This window comes from Musca vetustissima, unplaced genomic scaffold (genome assembly GCF_032173495.1).
Source record: "Musca vetustissima isolate MV318-11 ecotype Yass unplaced genomic scaffold, APGP_CSIRO_Mvet_v1 utg73864, whole genome shotgun sequence".
In the NCBI taxonomy this organism is placed as follows: Eukaryota; Metazoa; Arthropoda; class Insecta; order Diptera; family Muscidae; genus Musca; species Musca vetustissima.
In genome coordinates this window covers 64,206-83,282 of record NW_026887502.1, presented here as the reverse complement: position 1 = coordinate 83,282, position 19,077 = coordinate 64,206, and the positions used below count along the sequence as shown (strand labels likewise).

General features: G+C 35.4%; 1 protein-coding gene across 1 annotated transcript; it reads left to right on the top strand.

Moving 5' to 3' along the window:
- The first annotated feature begins 667 nt into the window (after positions 1-667).
- Positions 668-14,794, top strand: LOC133335061 (uncharacterized). The gene is made up of 6 exons (XM_061543364.1): positions 668-1,297; positions 1,477-1,770; positions 9,565-9,693; positions 9,758-10,063; positions 10,271-14,366; positions 14,430-14,794. Exons 1-6 carry the CDS (start codon positions 668-670, stop codon positions 14,792-14,794), a joined length of 5,820 nt encoding a protein of 1,939 aa, XP_061399348.1.
- Positions 14,795-19,077: the final 4,283 nt, after the last annotated feature.

The window sequence follows — 19,077 nt, the reverse complement described above, 5'->3', positions numbered from 1 at the left end:
TTATTTTATGCACCTATATCAGTTTCTATGCTCTCAGAGTATCATTCTACACTCTGAGAGCATATATTCCGTTAGAAATAAAGTTTATTTCTTAAGTCTTTCAGTTTGTGTAACATCATTATCTTGAGTGGGAGGGAGAGTATTTTGCCTTACTCAGATAAATGAGAGTCAATAAAGGGTTGTGATGGAATCCATGTTCGTAGCTTAAGTCTTTAGTTTTGAATGACATTATTTTCCGTTAATTTACGTTTACGAGAGTATTAAAAGATGCTCTGAGCAACAAAACATTCTCTATTAATTTGTGAGAATGAAATATGTTAGATTCAGATAAAATGGTTGAATTTTGTAAAGAGAAATTGAATAAGGGAGAGAATATTTATTTGTAATCAATTGTGTAAATTTCAATCAAAGAGAAATGTGATAACTCCACTACAACAACAACAAAATCATTATTTTTTTGGATTTTTGTTTGCATAGAAAAACAAAATCCATAAATTCAAACTAATTTAAATAAATTATTTTATTACAGAAATATCAAAATTAATAAACATGATATAAATCCGTGGAAAAGAAGAGGAACCTCCAAAAAAACTAATACCTTAAAGAGATTTTCTCTCTTTATTTTGTTACACCCTTTACAACCCTGCCTATAGAAATCCTAAACAAAATGATTAAATTTCGTTACAAACGTAAAGAACCAACAAATATTGTTGGTTCGAGTGGTGATAAAACGCAAACCAGCAATAATAATAGCAACGGCACCAAATCATCATCCAGCGGTAGTAGCAGTAATGCTAATAACTCACCCATCTCAACCATATCCAAACCGGATGATAGTAAAGAAAATTGTAAACCAATATCGATAATACCTTTGCAAAAAAGTAGCAGTTGCAGTAATGCCTCAAATGGTCTCAAATCGCCCATGTCATCGCAATTGGTGACCAGTGCACCGATAAGTATTGTAAATTCCACCTCGCAAATGTTACAATATCCACAACATTGTCAAATGGTGTTGTCTGTGGGTGGTGGCGGTACTTTGCCACGTAGTACCCCCAAGAAGGCCATTATGGATCCAAGGGATGGCCACAAATCGGCTACATTAACGAGGCAATCGAATACCTTGCAGAATAATCGTAAACTATTGCCATCATTGGCCAAGGTGGCATCGACAGCGGAATTGGCCGGTATGGGCTATGGAAAAAGCAATCAAATGAACAACAACAGCAGTTTGAGTAGTGGCATTATTTTAAGTCCGGAAAATATTGCCGAACGGGATCGTTGTATTAATGCAGTTATTGTGAGTAGTAAAGAAAAAGAAAAACAAAAAAATAAAAATTAATTTAAAATTACTGTAAAATTTATGAAAATCCCACACACATAATGACAATGCATTTTTATACAAATTATATAAAAATATTTGTTTACACATAATTTTTTTTATAATAAATTTAATAAATTAATTGTTTTTGTCTACAGGAACTTTTCCAACAATTACAAACCAGTTCCGAACCGGCCTTGTGCCCTGAACCTTTGCGCCGTGCCTTGGCCTCTGGCCCATTGGCTGGACGCCGTTTTCCTTTGGGTTGTTTGGGTGATGCTGCCGAATGTTTTGAACTGCTACTGCATCGTGTCCACTCCCATATCTCTGCAGATGATAGTGACGCATGTGAGTCACAGGCCTGCATTGCCCATAGACGTTTTGCCATGCGTGTCATTGAACAAAGTGTGTGCAAATGTGGTGCCAATTCCGAGCAGTTGCCATTTACTCAGGTAAGTTAGAAACTAAAATAAAAAAATAGTATATAATTTTGGAAAGTTTAACAGATCTCAAAAAGGCACAAATTAAAGAAAGATTTGTAATTTGAACACATTTCTTATAAGTTCTTATAAATTTTTGTTTTGAAAAAAAAATATATATTTTTTTAATTTTTGGAAATTAAACTGACTCCGAAAAGAATAATATTAAAAATAAAAATGCAATTTAAACAAATTTCTTATAAATTTTTGTATTGAAAAAAATCTTAAAATGTTCGAGAAAATCTTAAAATTTTCGAGAAAATCTTAAAATTTTCGAGAAAATCTTCAAAATTGAGAAAATCTTAAAATTTTCGTGGTTTTCATTATTAAGGGATTGAAGTGCTAAGCTAAGCATTCAAGTTCGAACGATATATATTCTGTTTCTTGAAAATCCTGCGATTTTGGCTGCATGAATATTTTTAATTGACCATCACTCTTAAACGGTTAGATGTGCAAATAAAATGGTTCACTGGAAAATGGCAAACAAAGAAATATTTTTTTTAATTTGCATTTAAAATTTAAATACCCATAAATTGCTTACGTAAATTCTTAAATAATTGATAGATATTTTAAGCTATAAAATAAATATTTATTTTTTCCACTTAAAAGCCCCCTCAAAGATATTTGTTTAAAATAAATCACTTTAGAATCGCCCGCATTTAATTTGAAAATATTTGAAATGTTCCGGTCTTAAGTCTTTTGTGTTTATTTGAATTGTGCTTTTTGCGAAAATACAATAATGGTTTTGTTTGCTTTAAAAATCATTATTTCAAAATCCAAAATCTAAAAAAGTCTGCAAATAAGTTTTTATTTGCTTTGCACTTAAACTGATTGTCACCCACGCGACTCATTAGATAAATAAAAACAAATCAACAAATACCTAAAAATAAACAAAAAAACTTGTATTGATAAAAATCAACTAAAATTGTTTGCCATGGTTCTTTGGTTATGTTTTTTGCGCAACTTTTATGTGTTCTTGACATTACAATCGAATTTTTGTTTCAAGTTTAGTATTCGATAGACTGAAAACTTGTTTTCATGTGAGGTGTTTCAAGTAGTCATGGGAGCCTGAGAAAAACAAAATCATTTTTAATTAACTTTTTTCTGGCTGAAAATAGGGTTGTCGTGAAAATAGTAACAGCATTCGAAAATGTTATTCAATTTCCAAAGGAACTTTCTGGGATATGCTTCAAAAATTAATAAAACCTAATCCTTAATGAAATGGTGGAATATTAAATTAATTTAAAATTTGCATATTGTATTCTTTTAAATTAAATTATTTTGTCATATTTCTAACTTTTTAAAAATATTTAAAGAATTCTATTTGAATTAAAGAAATGGGTATTCTGTAAAAAGAGTTATTTCCATATATTTAATAATTATTCATAAATCAAGATTTTGTTATTTATATATTAACGCTAAAATTTAATATTATGCTAAAATAGGTAGTGCATTACCTTCAAAGAAAGAGCTAGAGGGATATAGAGCAAATGGTATATTTTGAAATATTTCTATCAATTATCTACCTTCATAGTATTTACAGCAGTGTTGGGCAAAATTAAATTGAGAGCAAGTGTGTGCGAGCGTAACTGAGAATTCACCATTAAAAACGACTGACGTAAAGAGAAAGAAAGAGAAAATGTGTTTACCCATCGACCCTCAGTTACGGTAGCGTATATGGGTAAGCATGCCTGATTTACAGCAAAGCTCTCTTTAATTGCTAAAATTATTTAAAAATAAGGTTTGTGTCTTAAGTCTTTTGATTTTATCTTGAGAGAGAGAATACCGTATAAAGAAGAGAGGGCAAGAATTTTATTAACGGTCTCATCAAGGCAATACAATTGCATTCAGAGGGATAGGGAGAGTGAGAGAGAGAGAAAGAGAGAGATCCATCTAAGTCATTTTTAGTATTTTATATTAGATTCACTTATTTATATGAACATCATGTTTGTGTCTTAAGTTTTTTGTTTTCCTTTGAGTTTGATAGATGATTAAATTAAATTCTGCTAGAGATTTTCCTTAGCTTTTCAACAAGCTAAACTCCGTTTATGTGAATCACTTATTTACAAATAGTGTTCGTGTCTTAAGTCTTTTAATGTGAGTTCAAGAATGGCTCTCCTTGCTAATGGTATTATAGCTATCAATATGGATTTAATTTATTTATTACTCTTTACATTTTTTGATGTTAAAACAAAAATAAACATTAATGAAATTTTTTCCGAAATTTTTTTTTAATGAATTTATTTTTTGAACTTCCTTGGATATTATTTATGCTTTAAAAATATTATTTTATTTTTCTCTTAAACATTTTTTAAGAGAAATTTTGCCCATCATTGCTATAAGTTATGTTCGTGTCTTAAGTCTTTTAATACAATATATGATACCCAGCAAAAGAGAGCGACTCTCCTTAGTAATTATAGCTAAGCTCTTTATATGTGTATTTAGTAATGTTCGTGTCTTAAGTCTTTGGTTTTATGTTTAAATCTTTAACGCTCAATTGTGTTTGGGAGAATGTGAAAATATTTTGTGTCATTAAGTGATACTCTGCTAGAGAGTGAAAGAGAGAGATTGGTCTCTATGATTTGTTTCTATAAACTACGTTCGTGTCTTAAGTCTATTAATACTATATTTGATTTTCAGCCAAAGAGAGAGAGAGAGAGGAAGAGAGTGATGCTATTTAATAATTATAGCTAAGCTCTCTATATGTGATTTATTTAGTTCTGTTCGTGTCTTAAGTCTTTGGCATTTAACACTCAATTGTGTTTAGGAGAATGTTTAATTTTTTTTTTTTTGGGCAAATTATTCCCTTCTTATTTGTTGTATTTGCCAAAGAGATGCGATTATCCCATTACTAAAAAAATAATTATTATTTTCTAGTCTTTCGATTAAAGAGAGAATGTGTTTAAAGGAGCTTGGAAAAATACTCCCCCAAATTATTGCTTATGAAACCATGGTTAATCTCTGTAATAAAATTTATTTTGAGGGTAAGATACCATTTTAGTGAATTTTGCAAGCTGTTGGGTATACTGAGCACGTTCTACAGAAACCTTAGTAGCCATTGTGGATTCTTTTTATTTCATTTTCTTTCAACGTCAATTAAAAAAGGTCAGAGGAAATTTTGATTTCTGTATTATTAACATGTATATCTCTGGCAAAGCCGAAATATGACAACTCTGTCACCTAACAAGAATCGAGAAAAGTAATATTTAGCCCAAATTAAAATGGTAACTAACTTCAAAGTGTTTGTTTCTTTTATTGCTGCTGTAATGTCAAAACAACAATGTTTAGAACGTCGACATTTGCAATAGGAACCAGTTGCAGTTGTTGGTTGTTTTGTTCACACACAACATGTGTTACTTGAGTTTCATTTCAGACTTCGAACCAAATCATGCGCCAAATTGCTAAGTAACAGAACGAAAAATGAAAAATAGTAGCCTTAGGCAAAACTATTGATATTAACAACATGTGTTTTTTTCTGTGGATGTCATAATATCAGCTTCAGAGAGAGAAAGAGAGAGAGAGAGAGAGAAAGAGAGAGAGAGAGAGAGAGGGAAAAGGAGGACTGAACAATTGAGTGGCAGAGGCAAACACAAGAATGTCAATTCATTTAACTAACTGCAAAACCATTAAATAAGAAAATTTATTAAAATTTGAAATATGATTGTTGTGGTTGTATGGCAAAAAAAAACTAATGAACCAATGTCATGACTTTGTTTCATTTTCTTTGTTTTTGCATGGCCAACATTTCAAGTCATTGAAGGTGTTAAACATGGTCTGGTCAACCTGTCATCATCATCATTGTTGGCTGTGGGCCACAAATACAAGAACGGAAATTTATGCAGCATTTGAGTAGGAGTGATTTATGATTTTTTAAATGGGCAAAATGGCCTTTTGGTTAGTTGTTTTCCACTTCTCTCATTTGAAAGAAAATCATGTTCAAGTATCAATTAATGCTACAAAACTTTAAAGTGTAATTACATTAAAAAGCTTAAAGGCTTAGATGCTTAAATTACAAAAATTGATTTATTGGAAATTTTATTTTAGCACATGTGTTTCAAAAAACTTTAAAAACTAAACTTTCTTTAAAGATTAGTTTTTTTTAAGAAATTAGCATAATAAACATTTTTTATTATAATTTTTTAATGTAAATGATTTTTGTTGTTTGTTAATCTTCTATTTAAAATATGTGTATATGTGCATACTTTCACTTGTCCATTTGATTAGTTATTCCAAAATAGAAAAAAAAACCAACAACAACAAACCAAAAACTTAAGACACAAACCCATGGTGGACATTCTTCCACATACAAATACACGCATACCCATTGACGTGCCTATTACTCACACTCACTCACTTGTTTGGGCTATCTAGCTAATTTCAATTTAAGATTAATGGCTTAACGATAAGTTGATGGAAAGCTAATGAAAGCTTCACATATTTTCGGAGTGTTTTTTGTAATTTTTGTTTCAAGATTTATATGTTACAGTTAACAAACTGTAATTATGATTATGTTGTCTTTTTTAATTGCCATAACAAAACATTAAGTCATCGGAATTTGTCAAAATTCATAAAAAAAGTAGAAAAAATTAATTTTTGTTTCATGGTAAATTGGGCTTTTATCTTCATACCACATGACAGTTTGCATGGTTTCGGAGATGCGGAGAAAAAATAAATTAAACAAATATTTTAATAGCCCCATCTCACTGTGTGAATCATAAAAAAGAGATCGGGATGAAATACAGACAAAAAATAACACGAGAAACAATTTTGTCAAGAAATAAACTTGAAAAAATATGATTAAGAAATATTGAAAAATATCAAAAATTGTAAAAGAATAACCTCGAAATGTTATATAAGTCAATATATAAAATAGGAAAATAGGATATAAAAATATTGAAAGAAGGAATCAACATTTATTCGGACATTTTGGTGAAAAAAAATTTCTAAAAAAAACAAAAACAAAAATCTTCGAAAAATACAGATTATTATTATAAAAATAACAAATTATTTCGATTCTCTGGTAAAAAAATAACCACGAGATTTTGTATAAGTCGTGAAATAAAATGGGAAAATTGGATTTAAAATTATTGAAAAATGGAATCAACTATTATTCTTATTATTTTTGGTGAAAACATTTTTCAAAAACCAAAAAAAAAATTCTTTTTTTTGTTGATTTTTTTTTAAATCATATTCTGTAAATGACACTTTTCTTAGTAAATCCATCAATGACCATTTTATTAATTTAATTTCAAAACGTGTTCGTTTCTTCAGTGGTGGAAAAAAATTCTGCGAAAAAGGCAGATTATTTTTTATGCTTATAATACATTGAATGATTTTCCAATGTGATTATTTATTCTTCATGTCTTAAGTCTTTTGATTTTACATGAGTTTGAAAGATATTAAAATCATATTCTACAAAGAATAGACTTATTTATTTTATTCTAAAAAGCTCTCTATATGTCATTTATTTATAAATACTGTTTGTTTCTTAAGCCTTCGTTTTTTATTTTTGGAGAGACCAAATTTATTGTGAGAGAGTAAATGATATTTTTCAAAGTACCATCAATGTCCATTTTAATAATTTCATTTCAAAATAGGTTCGTGACTTAAGTCTTTTGGGTTCATTTGAGTTGTAGAAGTCTGAGAGAGATAGATACTATTTTCTGTAATTCCCGCAAAGCTCTCTTTATGTATTTTATTTACGTACAAATAAGGTTTGGGTCTTAAGTCTTTTGCTTTCAGTTTAGGAGTCAATGAAATTATATTCTAAAAGAGAGAGAGAGAGAGAGAGAGTGGAAGAGCATCTGAGACTTTTTGCAGCAATGCTTTATGTGATTAATTTTCCCCAGTGTTGTCCGGTACTGAATGGAGAATAAGTATGTGAGAGCGTAACTAAGAGAGCATCATCAAAAATGAATGACGGGATGAGAGTACGGGTGTATACATCACTAATACACAAAATATTACGATAGCAGTGTTGGCTAAACGAATATTCTCTTTTTTCTCTTCATTTTTCTCCATTTTTGATAATCATCATTATTGATGATTATCACTCACTTACGCTCTCGCGCACTTACTCTCAATTTAGTTCTGTTCAACACTGTTATACATCAACGCTATCGTACTATGTTGTGCATAAGTAATCTACTTACAAACTCTTTTCGTGTCTTAAGTCTTTTGCTTTCTGAGAGACCTTTTGCTGAGCCAAAGAAAATCTGTGAAAGGGTTCTCTTCATAGTAATTCCAGCAAAGCTTTTTAAAGCTATTGCATTAACAAATGACTTTCTTGTCTTAAGTCTTTTGCCTTTACCACGAAAATATTGAATATTTTTTTATATTTTTATCAAAAAAAAAAAATATTTTCAATAATTATTGAAATATTTAAAACCCATTTTTAGCAAACATTCACAAAATAAAACAAAAAATAAATACGAATTGCTCCATTTCCAAAAAAATAAGCTGTACAATGCCCTTCCCTTTTGTGGCGTTTCATCAATGAATATCATTTCCAAATTTTCAAAAATGTTTTTGATCTATTTTTAATTTAAATTAATTTAATTTTAATTTAAATTTTTTTGATCTATTTTTAATAATAATTTCAAAAACGAAATAACGCTACCTTTTTTTTGTCGACCAAATAAAGGCTTACTTAATAAAAATAGGTATTTCAGTAAAAAATCAAAGAGAGAGAGAGTGAGGGGGACAATGTCTCAAAGCCACTCACCTCATCTGGCAGACATATTGGCAAACCATAATTGTCAATAATATAACGAAAAATTGCCATAATAAAACCTATTATAATGTGATTGTTGGTGTTATAGTTAATCAAACATTGTCTAAATATGGTACAAAGAACAAAAGACTTAAGCCACAAACGTGATTTATAACAAAAAGAAATAGGGTGGTGTGGTAGTAGATTGGGCAATGGAAGGTGGAGACGTGCTGTGTTTTTTGCAGATTTAAGTTTGGAAACATATGTAGGTATATATATATGTGTGTGTAACTATCTCTGGTTTTGTCTATCACATTGAAAGTAAATCTATTATTGAAGGCTTCAGCAATTGACCATAGAGGGTGAGGCAATTATTGCAACTAATATCATTCATAATTTTTTATTGGTTGGTAGGTGACGTTATTTGTGATGTTGTTGTTGCTGCTGTTTTTTATTGGCTTGGCAACCAAATTAGGCATTGCATTTAGAAAAATTTACATATGTCTCTGTTGTTGTTACTGCTGCTATTGACATTATTCTGTGTGATCTATACGGCATAATGAATAGTTAGATTAACACAAAACCAGTCTTTTGAATTCAATTTTTTTTATTAATTAATTTAGGCTTCTTTTTTCGCTCACACATAACAACCATAAACAAGAATACATCCCACTGTCTTGGTGGACAGTAGTTTATTGATTTATATTTTTTAATTAAATGACAATATAACACGTGCTTTCAAATAACACCCCAGACTTAGTGTGTGTGGCGACCCATTGTCTCAGCTGGTGGGTGTTTGAAATTTCCGGCGTTTAAATCAAATAAATTTTTGGTGAATGTAAAAATTTAAAATTTTTGGCAGTGTTTTGCCATTTGAAAATTAAGAATTTTAAACGCAGCACCATATCTGGTGGCCATAAACACTTGCTAACACTTTGTTTATGGCCATCGATTGGCCGTCAATGAACCAGCCCACACTTTATATACAAATTCATTCATAAAAATTTTTAACTAATGTTCCCCATCCCCCTTCCTCTCTTGTTTTATTTTTATAGATGGTCCACTATGTCTCAGCCTCGGCATTGACCTCACAAAATTCCCTGGCTTTGCAAAATCATCAACAATTGACCTTTGGCCAATTGTTAAGGGCAGCCGGCAATATGGGTGACATTCGTGATTGTCCGGTAAGTAATTTGCAATCTAAATTCAGTTTTTTGTTTCTAATTTCTCTATTTTTCCTATTTACAGAGTTCCTGTGGTGCCAAAATCGGCATTTGCCGTGCCCTATTAAATCGTCCCGATGTTGTCTCCATTGGCATTGTTTGGGATTCGGAGAGACCAGCTGCCGATCAGGTCCATTCGGTGTTGAAGGCGATTGGTACAAGTTTACGTTTATCTGATGTTTTCCATCAGGTCAGCGATCAACGTTGGGCCCAAGGTGTCCAACATGAATTGGTCGGCATTGTATCGTATTATGGCAAACATTATACCACATTCTTTTTCCATACCAAACTAAAGGTTTGGGTATATTTTGATGATGCCAATGTTAAGGAGGTAAGTTTTGTGCACAAAATTATATTTTTTTACTTCCTATATTGATATTCTGTTGTATAACAGTTTCAAGATGCCAATATAACACTTTTCACCTATGTTCCGTAATTGGTTCTGAAAGGAAAATTAAATACAAAATTTTCTGTTTCAATATTGCTACTTAACTTCTGCACAAAACCTCAATTAATTTTCTTCTTCTTCTCCTTTCAGGTTGGCCCCCATTGGGAAGGTGTGGTCGATAAATGTAGCCGTGGTCGTTATCAACCGTTGTTGCTGCTCTATGCAGTACCACAACCCCAAACCGTTCCGCAAGCTAACAATGCTCCCGTGGCCAATATCCAAATGTCATCCGCTCAATATATGCATGAAATGGCCAATAATTCGCAGTCGCCAGCAGTTCGACGCGCCATTACCCCCAGCCCAGAGAAACCACAAATGGGCAATACCAGACGTGCCATAACACCCACCCCGCTACGCATGCCCAATGATTATCAAAACCTAAGTGTTATACAGAAAAATATATTCCCACCAGGGCAGCAGCAGCAACAACAAGCACAACAGCAGCAGCAGCAAAATCCTTCCGATCCATCTGGCCATCTAAATACCGATGAAACCGATGCCTATATTAGTCGCAAAACTGTGGAACATGTCCTCAGTGCCCAATATCAAAATTTGAGTATTATTCAGGATAAAATCTTTCCTCAGGATGAGAAGGATATCAATGCTTTGAATAATTATCAGCAGCGTAAATCATTGGAGGCTGTGTTGAATTCACAGCTGGCCCGTAAACATCAACAACATTTACAGTTGCAAAGGTCGCATAGTGCCGAATCGGGTCATGTCTCGGGTGGAAGTTCTTCAGCCTCATCCACCACATCTTCGACCAATAGCTCGTCGCCACCCAGTGATGGTCTCACCATACCGGAACATTTAAATCAACCCCGCCGTCGTGATTCAGGCAATTGGTCTGGTGATCGCAACTCGGCCAGTTCTGCTTCCTCAACCACCTTGGATAACCCATATCTGTATATGGTGGGTAAACGTTCAGCAGCGGCGGTACCACAAAGTCCCACCCGCAATGGCTTACCCTACGATCCGGGTTATGATTCGTTCTCGTTGAGTTCCACCGATTCTTATCCACCAAAACATCCATTGAATCCACAATTGGCTAAGATACCCGAATCCTCACCCTCCGTGGTGTTGACAGGGGATTGTGAAAAATTGTGCCACGAAGCTGATCAGTTACTGGAGAAATCTCGCATTCTAGAAGAGTCCCACGATTTGGAGACAGCTTTGGTTCTGTGTAATGCTGCAGCGGGACGTGCTCGTGCTGCCATGGATGCCCCTTATAGCAATCCCCATACCATGACATTTGCTCGCATGAAACATAACACCTGTGTTATGCGTGCACGCTCCTTGCATCGCCGCATTCTCTTGGAGAAGGGTGCGGAAATGGATGCCATGCCTGAAATGAAACATATGCGTGAAGGTTCGACCAGTAGTGTTATCAAACATGTTCGACAGAATAGTAAAGATAAGACCTTGGATGGTAATTCGAACACAGCCACCGCCAATTCTCCTGCTTCGGCGGGAAATGCAAATGGCAACAACAATAAATCCATTGAGATTTATGCCACATTGCCGAAAAAGAAGAGTCCTCTGAAGGCTTTGGTCACCGCCTCCTTGGCTTCTAATGATACTGACAATATTGAATATGAAGCCACCCCTGCAGTGGCTGCCAAACCGGAAAGGGAGAGCCGTTCCCTATTCGGACGCAGCAGCAAATCGGAGAAAGATAAACGTAGCCGCAGTGAAGATCGCAATAAAATTAGCCGAGAATTTTCACTCACGGAAACTCTGCTCGTCAATGCCAAGGATACGCTGAAAAAGCACAAAGAGGATAAAGATGAAAAGAAGGAAAAGGATAAAAATGGCAAGAAACAACATAAAATCCGCCGTAAGTTGTTAATGGGTGGCCTGATAAGACGTAAAAATCGTTCCATGCCTGATCTCACCGAGGCTGGTGATGAGGCAAAAACCGAACAACAAGCTGTCGCCAATCCTCCTCCCCTAACCGCCTCCGTAGATGATTCCGTTGTTGGCCTACAACATGCCAATTCGATGAGTGGTTACATTTCCGAGGGACACTTTGATTACCGCGAGGGCAATGGCGCAGCCAATGGTGGCAACACTGCCAATCCCAATTTGGAACGTAGCAAATTGATGCGTAAGAGTTTCCATGGTAGTGGTAGGCAATTGACTGTGGTGGCCAAGGTACAACCACCTCCACCGCCCATGAGAACCTCATCCACACTGACACAACAACAGTTGCAGCAGCAATTGGCATTGCAACAGCAGCAGGATGCTGCACTCATGCAACATTTCCATCATGAGGCCACCCTCTCTAACCTCTCGGTTATGAGTTCGAACACTTCGATCAGTGAAGATTCCTGCCAGACCATAATCACCACCTGTGCTCAAGTGCACAACGAACAAAGCCCCTTGGCCAAGGAACATTTATATCAGCAAGCCTACAAGTCAACTGAACAATTGGCCGATGAAATAGATGGTGGTGGTATGACTCCCGTCCATGGACGACAAGATTCCCAAGATTTCCCACCACCACCACCGCCATTGGAACTGCCTCCCTACCCCAGCCCACCGCATAGTGTTAGCCATTCACGACAGGCCAGTGAAGATTTCCCTCCACCACCACCGGAAATCGATTTGGAACCGTTGAATCAGCAAATCAATCAAATCCAGGCTTTGGAGGCAGCCAATAAACAGCAGCAACAACAACAGCAAAGAAACCTGGAAACCATGGAGGGAACGACGAGTATTTTGGCTCAGCTACAGCAAAGGCAACATTTGATGAAAATGCGCAAGGAGCATGGCAATACTCCCACTTTTGCCGGCAACAACAACTCGACGAATGAAAACTCCTGGCTGCGAGAATTGCAATCGAAGCAGTTGCAACGTCAACAGGATTTGACAAATGTCCAATCGATTGCCCAGCGCTACGAACAGCAGCAACAACAACAATCGCCAAGTCCCATGCGGGCTTTTGGTTCCCAGGAACTCCTCAATGTGAAATCTCAACCAATGCGGGCTTCTCTCAATGGAGTGCCGCAGAAATCGGAAAGCGATGAGGTGGATTGTTTGCCTCAAAGGCCACCACTACCACCCCAGGCTTTGCAACAAAGACAACAACTGCTACAGCAGCAACAGCAACAAATGTCCTCTATTTTGCCCAAACCGAAATATGACATTTCTCAGACACAAATTGCCGAAGAGATACGTGAAGTGGAACTGCTGAACAATATGGTCCAACAGACCCTGAACTCCAACGCCACTCAACCTGCCGCGACAAATAATAATGCCCCACCTAAACGTGTCAAGAAGAAAAGTGTCTCCTTCTGCGATCAGGTTATCCTGGTGGCCACTGCCGATAATGAAGAGGATGATGATTTCATACCCAATCCCATTTTGGAAAGGGTATTGCGTACCGCCCAAAGTCCCAATGATAAGGTGACCGCCCAAATGATACAACAACAGCAACAGAATATTATGAGGCTACAAACCGAGGCTCCAACACGAGGTGGAGTGCAACAACAGCCGCAGCAGCAACAACAAATGCAAATGGCCCAGCCCTCTCCAATGTTGGGCGTCGAGAGACGTGCTGCCTTATCGGGAGCCCAGGATATGCAGCGATATGTCCAGCTGCAAAGGCCACAATTGGAGGCCATGCGTTTACAGCAACAACAAATACAACAGCAGCAAATGCAACAACAACACATACAACAACTGCAAATGCAGCAACAAATGCAAAAATCCCAACAGCAGCAGCCACAATTACCCCCCGGCCAGGTGTACACCCCCATTCAAGACATTTATCGCCTGCAGCAACAGCAACAACAACAGCACCAACAACAATTGGCTGCAAGTAATAACATGTCTCATGTCACACACAGTGAAATGCCCTCCCAGCAGAATCCCATGCAACCACGCACCAGTATGAGCGGCATCGCTAATGTTGCCGCGTCGCAACATATGCAGATGTTGGCAACGCATACACAACAACAACAAGCACAACAACAAAATTACACTATGCCTCCCCGGGCGGCCGCTGCCCCTAACTATTATCCTGGCATTGCAGGTTTGGAACAACCCCAGCAGCAGCAACAACAACCCCCACAACACATTCCCTCTCCCTATCAACGTGTTCCCATGCCTCATGGCTATCCACAACATCACAGTGAATCTCCACAATTTAATCGTCCTGCGCCACAACATGTTCAAAATGCTAATCCCGCCCTCCAGTCCAATCAACCACCCAACCATCCCTATATGCCCCTGCCCTCTAATTCACAGATTGTCAATCAACCGGTGAAGACGAAGAAAGTGAGCTTTGAACCTGGCACCAAGGGTGATGCCAGTGAAAGCAACAGTCTGCCGCCCAAGCCCATGCAGCAGCAACAACAACAGCAACTACTACAAAAACATGGCCTCCCTATACCACCACAAGCCCAACAGCAGCAGCAGCAGATGGCCGGCAATGATAACAGCAATGTAAATGTAACTGCCATACCGACTCGTGTCTATAACAATGCCATTGTAAAAGCTTCGGCAAAAGCTTCCGAGTGCAATTTATGTCGTAAACGTCATGTCATCGCTCCTCAACAGTACTGTACAAACTGTGAATACTATTTGAAGATGTTGAACAATCGCAGATAATTGTGAGAACGTGTGAATGTGTGAAAGCTTCGAAAGCTTTGTGAGCAATGAAATAACTATAACAGAAAAGCTTAAGTTAACATTGGCATTGTTGGATAAACCCCGTGACTGTCCCACCATCCCTCGGAAAATGTAAACGAAAGCATTTCTTAACTAATTTTTTTTAAGTTTAGGCTAGCCATTATTTTTTAGGTTATGTTTAGAATAGTTTTTTTTTAATTTTTTTAAACTATAAGAATTTTTGAAAAGAATCTCATATGATGCTAGTATCATAATTTTACATTGCTGTTAATACCTAACGAACATACATACCTACATATGTAAATAAATTAAAAAACACGAAATGTACATATGTAACATAAAGGTAAGTATTATTGAAATTTGTTTATTTTTTTAATTTTATAATTTTGTTGCGTTAAACTTGAAAACTTTTCTCTTCGTGTGATATTTGTTTCTGTTAAACGTTATCCAGCCTTGGAATAGCATTCCTTCGCCCTCCTCAATTACCCTTTAAATGGGAACTGGAAATGCTTTAGAAGCCTGCTATGCATGCTTTATGTGCTTTTGTGTATTACTAACAGCCTCTAAAGAAGCTTTTTGCTAAACAATTTGTATTTTTTATATAGAATTATACTCTAACCCAAAAAGAGCTTCCTTTTCAAAAAAAACGAAAAATCCCCCTTGGAACATTGTCGAACAATGTATTCCACACCTAATTCTATTTTATTAATAACTACTTATATATTTACTTTACCATAATTTTCTAGCTTAAGTTTAATTTGTAGTTTTATAGTTATAGTTTTTATTATTATTTTTAATTACATTTTTATATAAGTATTTTTATATGTTTTTTTAATAATTTTTTCTATAAATTTTATAATGTTTTTATTCATAATACATAAATCCATTCTTACAGAAAAGATGAAGAAGAAGAAAACAAAAGAGATGCTTGAACATCCACCAGATACAACTATAAAAAAGAGAAGTACGTAATTTTTCTAAAAAATAAAATCTTTTTTACAAATTAAAAAAAAAAATCAATTGTGTTTTATTTCCACACAAAACTGGGACAGAAGGGGGCACAAGGGGGCTGATGAAAATACTACTGAAAAAAAGAAATACAAATCAAAATCAGATATATGGCCTCAGCATATGGTTTGCGGAGGTCCAAGGATCTCAGGTCTTATTATTCGTTGTATAAAAGTTATATGTTTAAACACGGATCCACTCACAGATTTCTTGTCAACACTTTCCGATGCCTAATCAGAGGCCAAATCACCGAATTCATCATCGAGTTCTGTTTCGTATAGAGAAACATTTCGATCGTTGTAAATTTTTGGATCGCCGCATTCGATCGTAATTGTTTTATACCCTCCACCATAGTATGGAGGGTATATTAGTTTTGTTTTTCCATTTGTAACGCATCGAAATAATCATTTCCGACCGCATAAAGTATATATTCCTGATCAGCACACAATTCTATGACGATTTAAGCATCTCTGTCTGTCCGTCTGTTGTAATCACTCTAGCGTCTAAACGAATGGAGATAGAACGCCAAAATTTTGCATAGAGTTGTCTTTTGTCTGCAGGCAGGTCAAGATGGGCTAGATTTAGTCAAAGCTCCCATATAAGAGTACCCCTCTATTTTCGGTATTTTGAGGTTCTTGAGTGCGTTTTTCAACCGAATTCGCTAATATTTGGTACATTGAGTTCTTATTGGGTAACAAATCTCTCCGTCAAAAATGATATATATAAATAAATTTTTTCTGGTAGCTCCCATATAAGGGTACGCCCAAAATTTCGGTATTTTGGGGTTCTTGAGCGCGTTTTTCAACCGAATTCGCTGAAGTTTGTTACATTGGGTTATTATTGGGTACCAAATATCTCCGCTAAAAATAATAAATAAAAGTCCATTTTTTCTGGTAGCTCCCATATAAGGGTACCCCCCAAATTTCGGTATTTTGGGGTTCTTGAGCGCGTTTTTCAATCGAATTCGCTTAAATTTGGTACATTGTGTTCTTATTGAGTACCAAATATCTTCACTAAAATTATAAATAAAAGTCCTTTTTTCTGGTAGCTCCCATTTAAGGGTAAGGGTATTCTGGGGTTCTTGAGCGCGTTTTTCAACCAATTTTCGGTATTTTGGGGTTCTTGAGCGCGTTTTTCAACCGAATTCGCTAAAATTTGGTACATTGGGTTCTTATTGGGTACCAAAAAATTATAAGTATAGGTCCACTTTTTTGGTAGCCCCATATAACGGTACCTCCTAATTTTCAGTATTTTGAGGGTTTTGGTTGTTTCTTTACACCGAATTGGCTGTAATTTAGTATTTTGAGTTCTTAATATGTACCAAATCTGTCCACAAAAAATTATGAATATAGGTCAATTTTTTCGGGTAGACCCCATTTAAGGGTACCCCACAATTTTCGGTATTTTGGGGTTCTTGAGCGCGTTTTCCAACCGAATTGGCTGCAATTTGGTATTTTGTAGTCTTATATGATAACAAATCTCCCTACTAAAAATTATTAATATTCGCCCGCTTTTGGGCGTAGTCCCCATATAACACCCTTTTTATATTAAAATAGTTATCTGATTTGTTCTGCGTTTGGTTCTAAGACTCTGTTGTAATCATTTCACCTGCGGAGGATAAAACGTAAGGTTCAGATTTAGGCCTAGGTCTAGCCCCTGTGTGGGACGTACCAGAAGGAGTGGACCGATATTTCCCATCTTCGAACTTGAACAAAGTTTGGAATAAATAATAAGATAGACAATGTTTGGATGAAATCAAAATTTTTGAAATGGATTTGGTGCAAAAAAATGAGGGGTCTAGAACCAATATTTCGACGAGGCACATTTTCACTGTATCAAAGTGTATACACCATCATTAGCCATACGGCTGAGGGTATAAATATTCATTAAAAATTTATGAAATTTTTATTTGGTGTACATTATGATTTACATAATCAGTTTGTAGAAAGGCCACTTTTTGGTATGTTCCCTTTATTTTCATTTCAAGTACCTGTCATTATATCTATGGTGGAGGGTATCCAAAGTTCGGCCCGGCCGAACTTAACGCTTTTTCACTTGTTTTTTTTTTTTTTTTTTTTTGATTTCCTCGTCTTCGGATTCAGTTTTGAAACTTATTTTTGGCTAAGTCTGGATGCTTAAACATAAATTGGGTCTCTTTCTGCTTTGCATTCACTTTGTTGCATTTTTTTCAGGCGACTATTGATCATTCCTTTCTTAATCCGTGTCATTAAATGCAAGTAATATATTTTCTTGAATGTATTTTGTCAAAATAAGTAATTCTTATATTTTCACCCACTTCTTGTTACTGTTCATTTACCTTTTTCCGCGCAAAAATCCCTATGAATGTAGTTTTCGATAGCATACCACCTATCGTGTACAACTTCGAGTAGAAACAATTCGATAACGACTGCGGTGATCCGCGTAAAGTACATTACGATACCGATGTACTCGATTTCCACTGCATTGATTTAGTCCCTGTATCTGTAAACCCAATAATTGAGTCTTCTTTATCTCTTTTAAGCACGAGCTTTGCGGATGCGGATGCCTTTAATACATCTTGCAATTCTCTTTAGGTGTTGCCAATGTATATCTGATGGATATTCTTGAAAACGTTCAAGGTTTCCAACTTTATAACAAATGTTTGGTCTTGAACAAATGTTCCCTGTATGGACGTCGAGTTTGTCCCTCCTTTTCGGAAGCATGTAACAGTAAACCCTTTTCCGTCGGTGTCTTAACTGGATTACAATCGTATAGGCCAAATTTCTCCCAACACTTTTCTAATGCTATTCTCTTGAGATAAAGCGAAACAACTATTTTCGTTTAAACATTTTATACCTAGGAAATATTTAAGTTGCCCACAATCTGGCATATGAAAATTCCCGCTAAGATTTTCTTTTAGCTGATTGATGTTTCTCAGTTTACTTCCAACTATCAGAAGATCATCTGCATACAATATTCAAAAACGTACGTCATTTTTGTTCTTATTAATCTTCATATTGAGGCAGTAGTCATGTTTCAAACGTTGAAAACTCAGAGATGTAATGAAAACATTGATCTTATTGTTCCAGCATTTGGGTGCTTGCTTTAGACCGTAAAGATATTTCTCAAGCTTGCAGCCAAGACCGCTTTTGTAATTTACACCATCAGGCACAGTCATGTATATTTTCTCGTTTAAATTTACATGCAGAAATGCAGTTTTCACGTCCAACTGGTGAAAGAAATATTTATGTTATATTCCCACTGCTAAGACAATT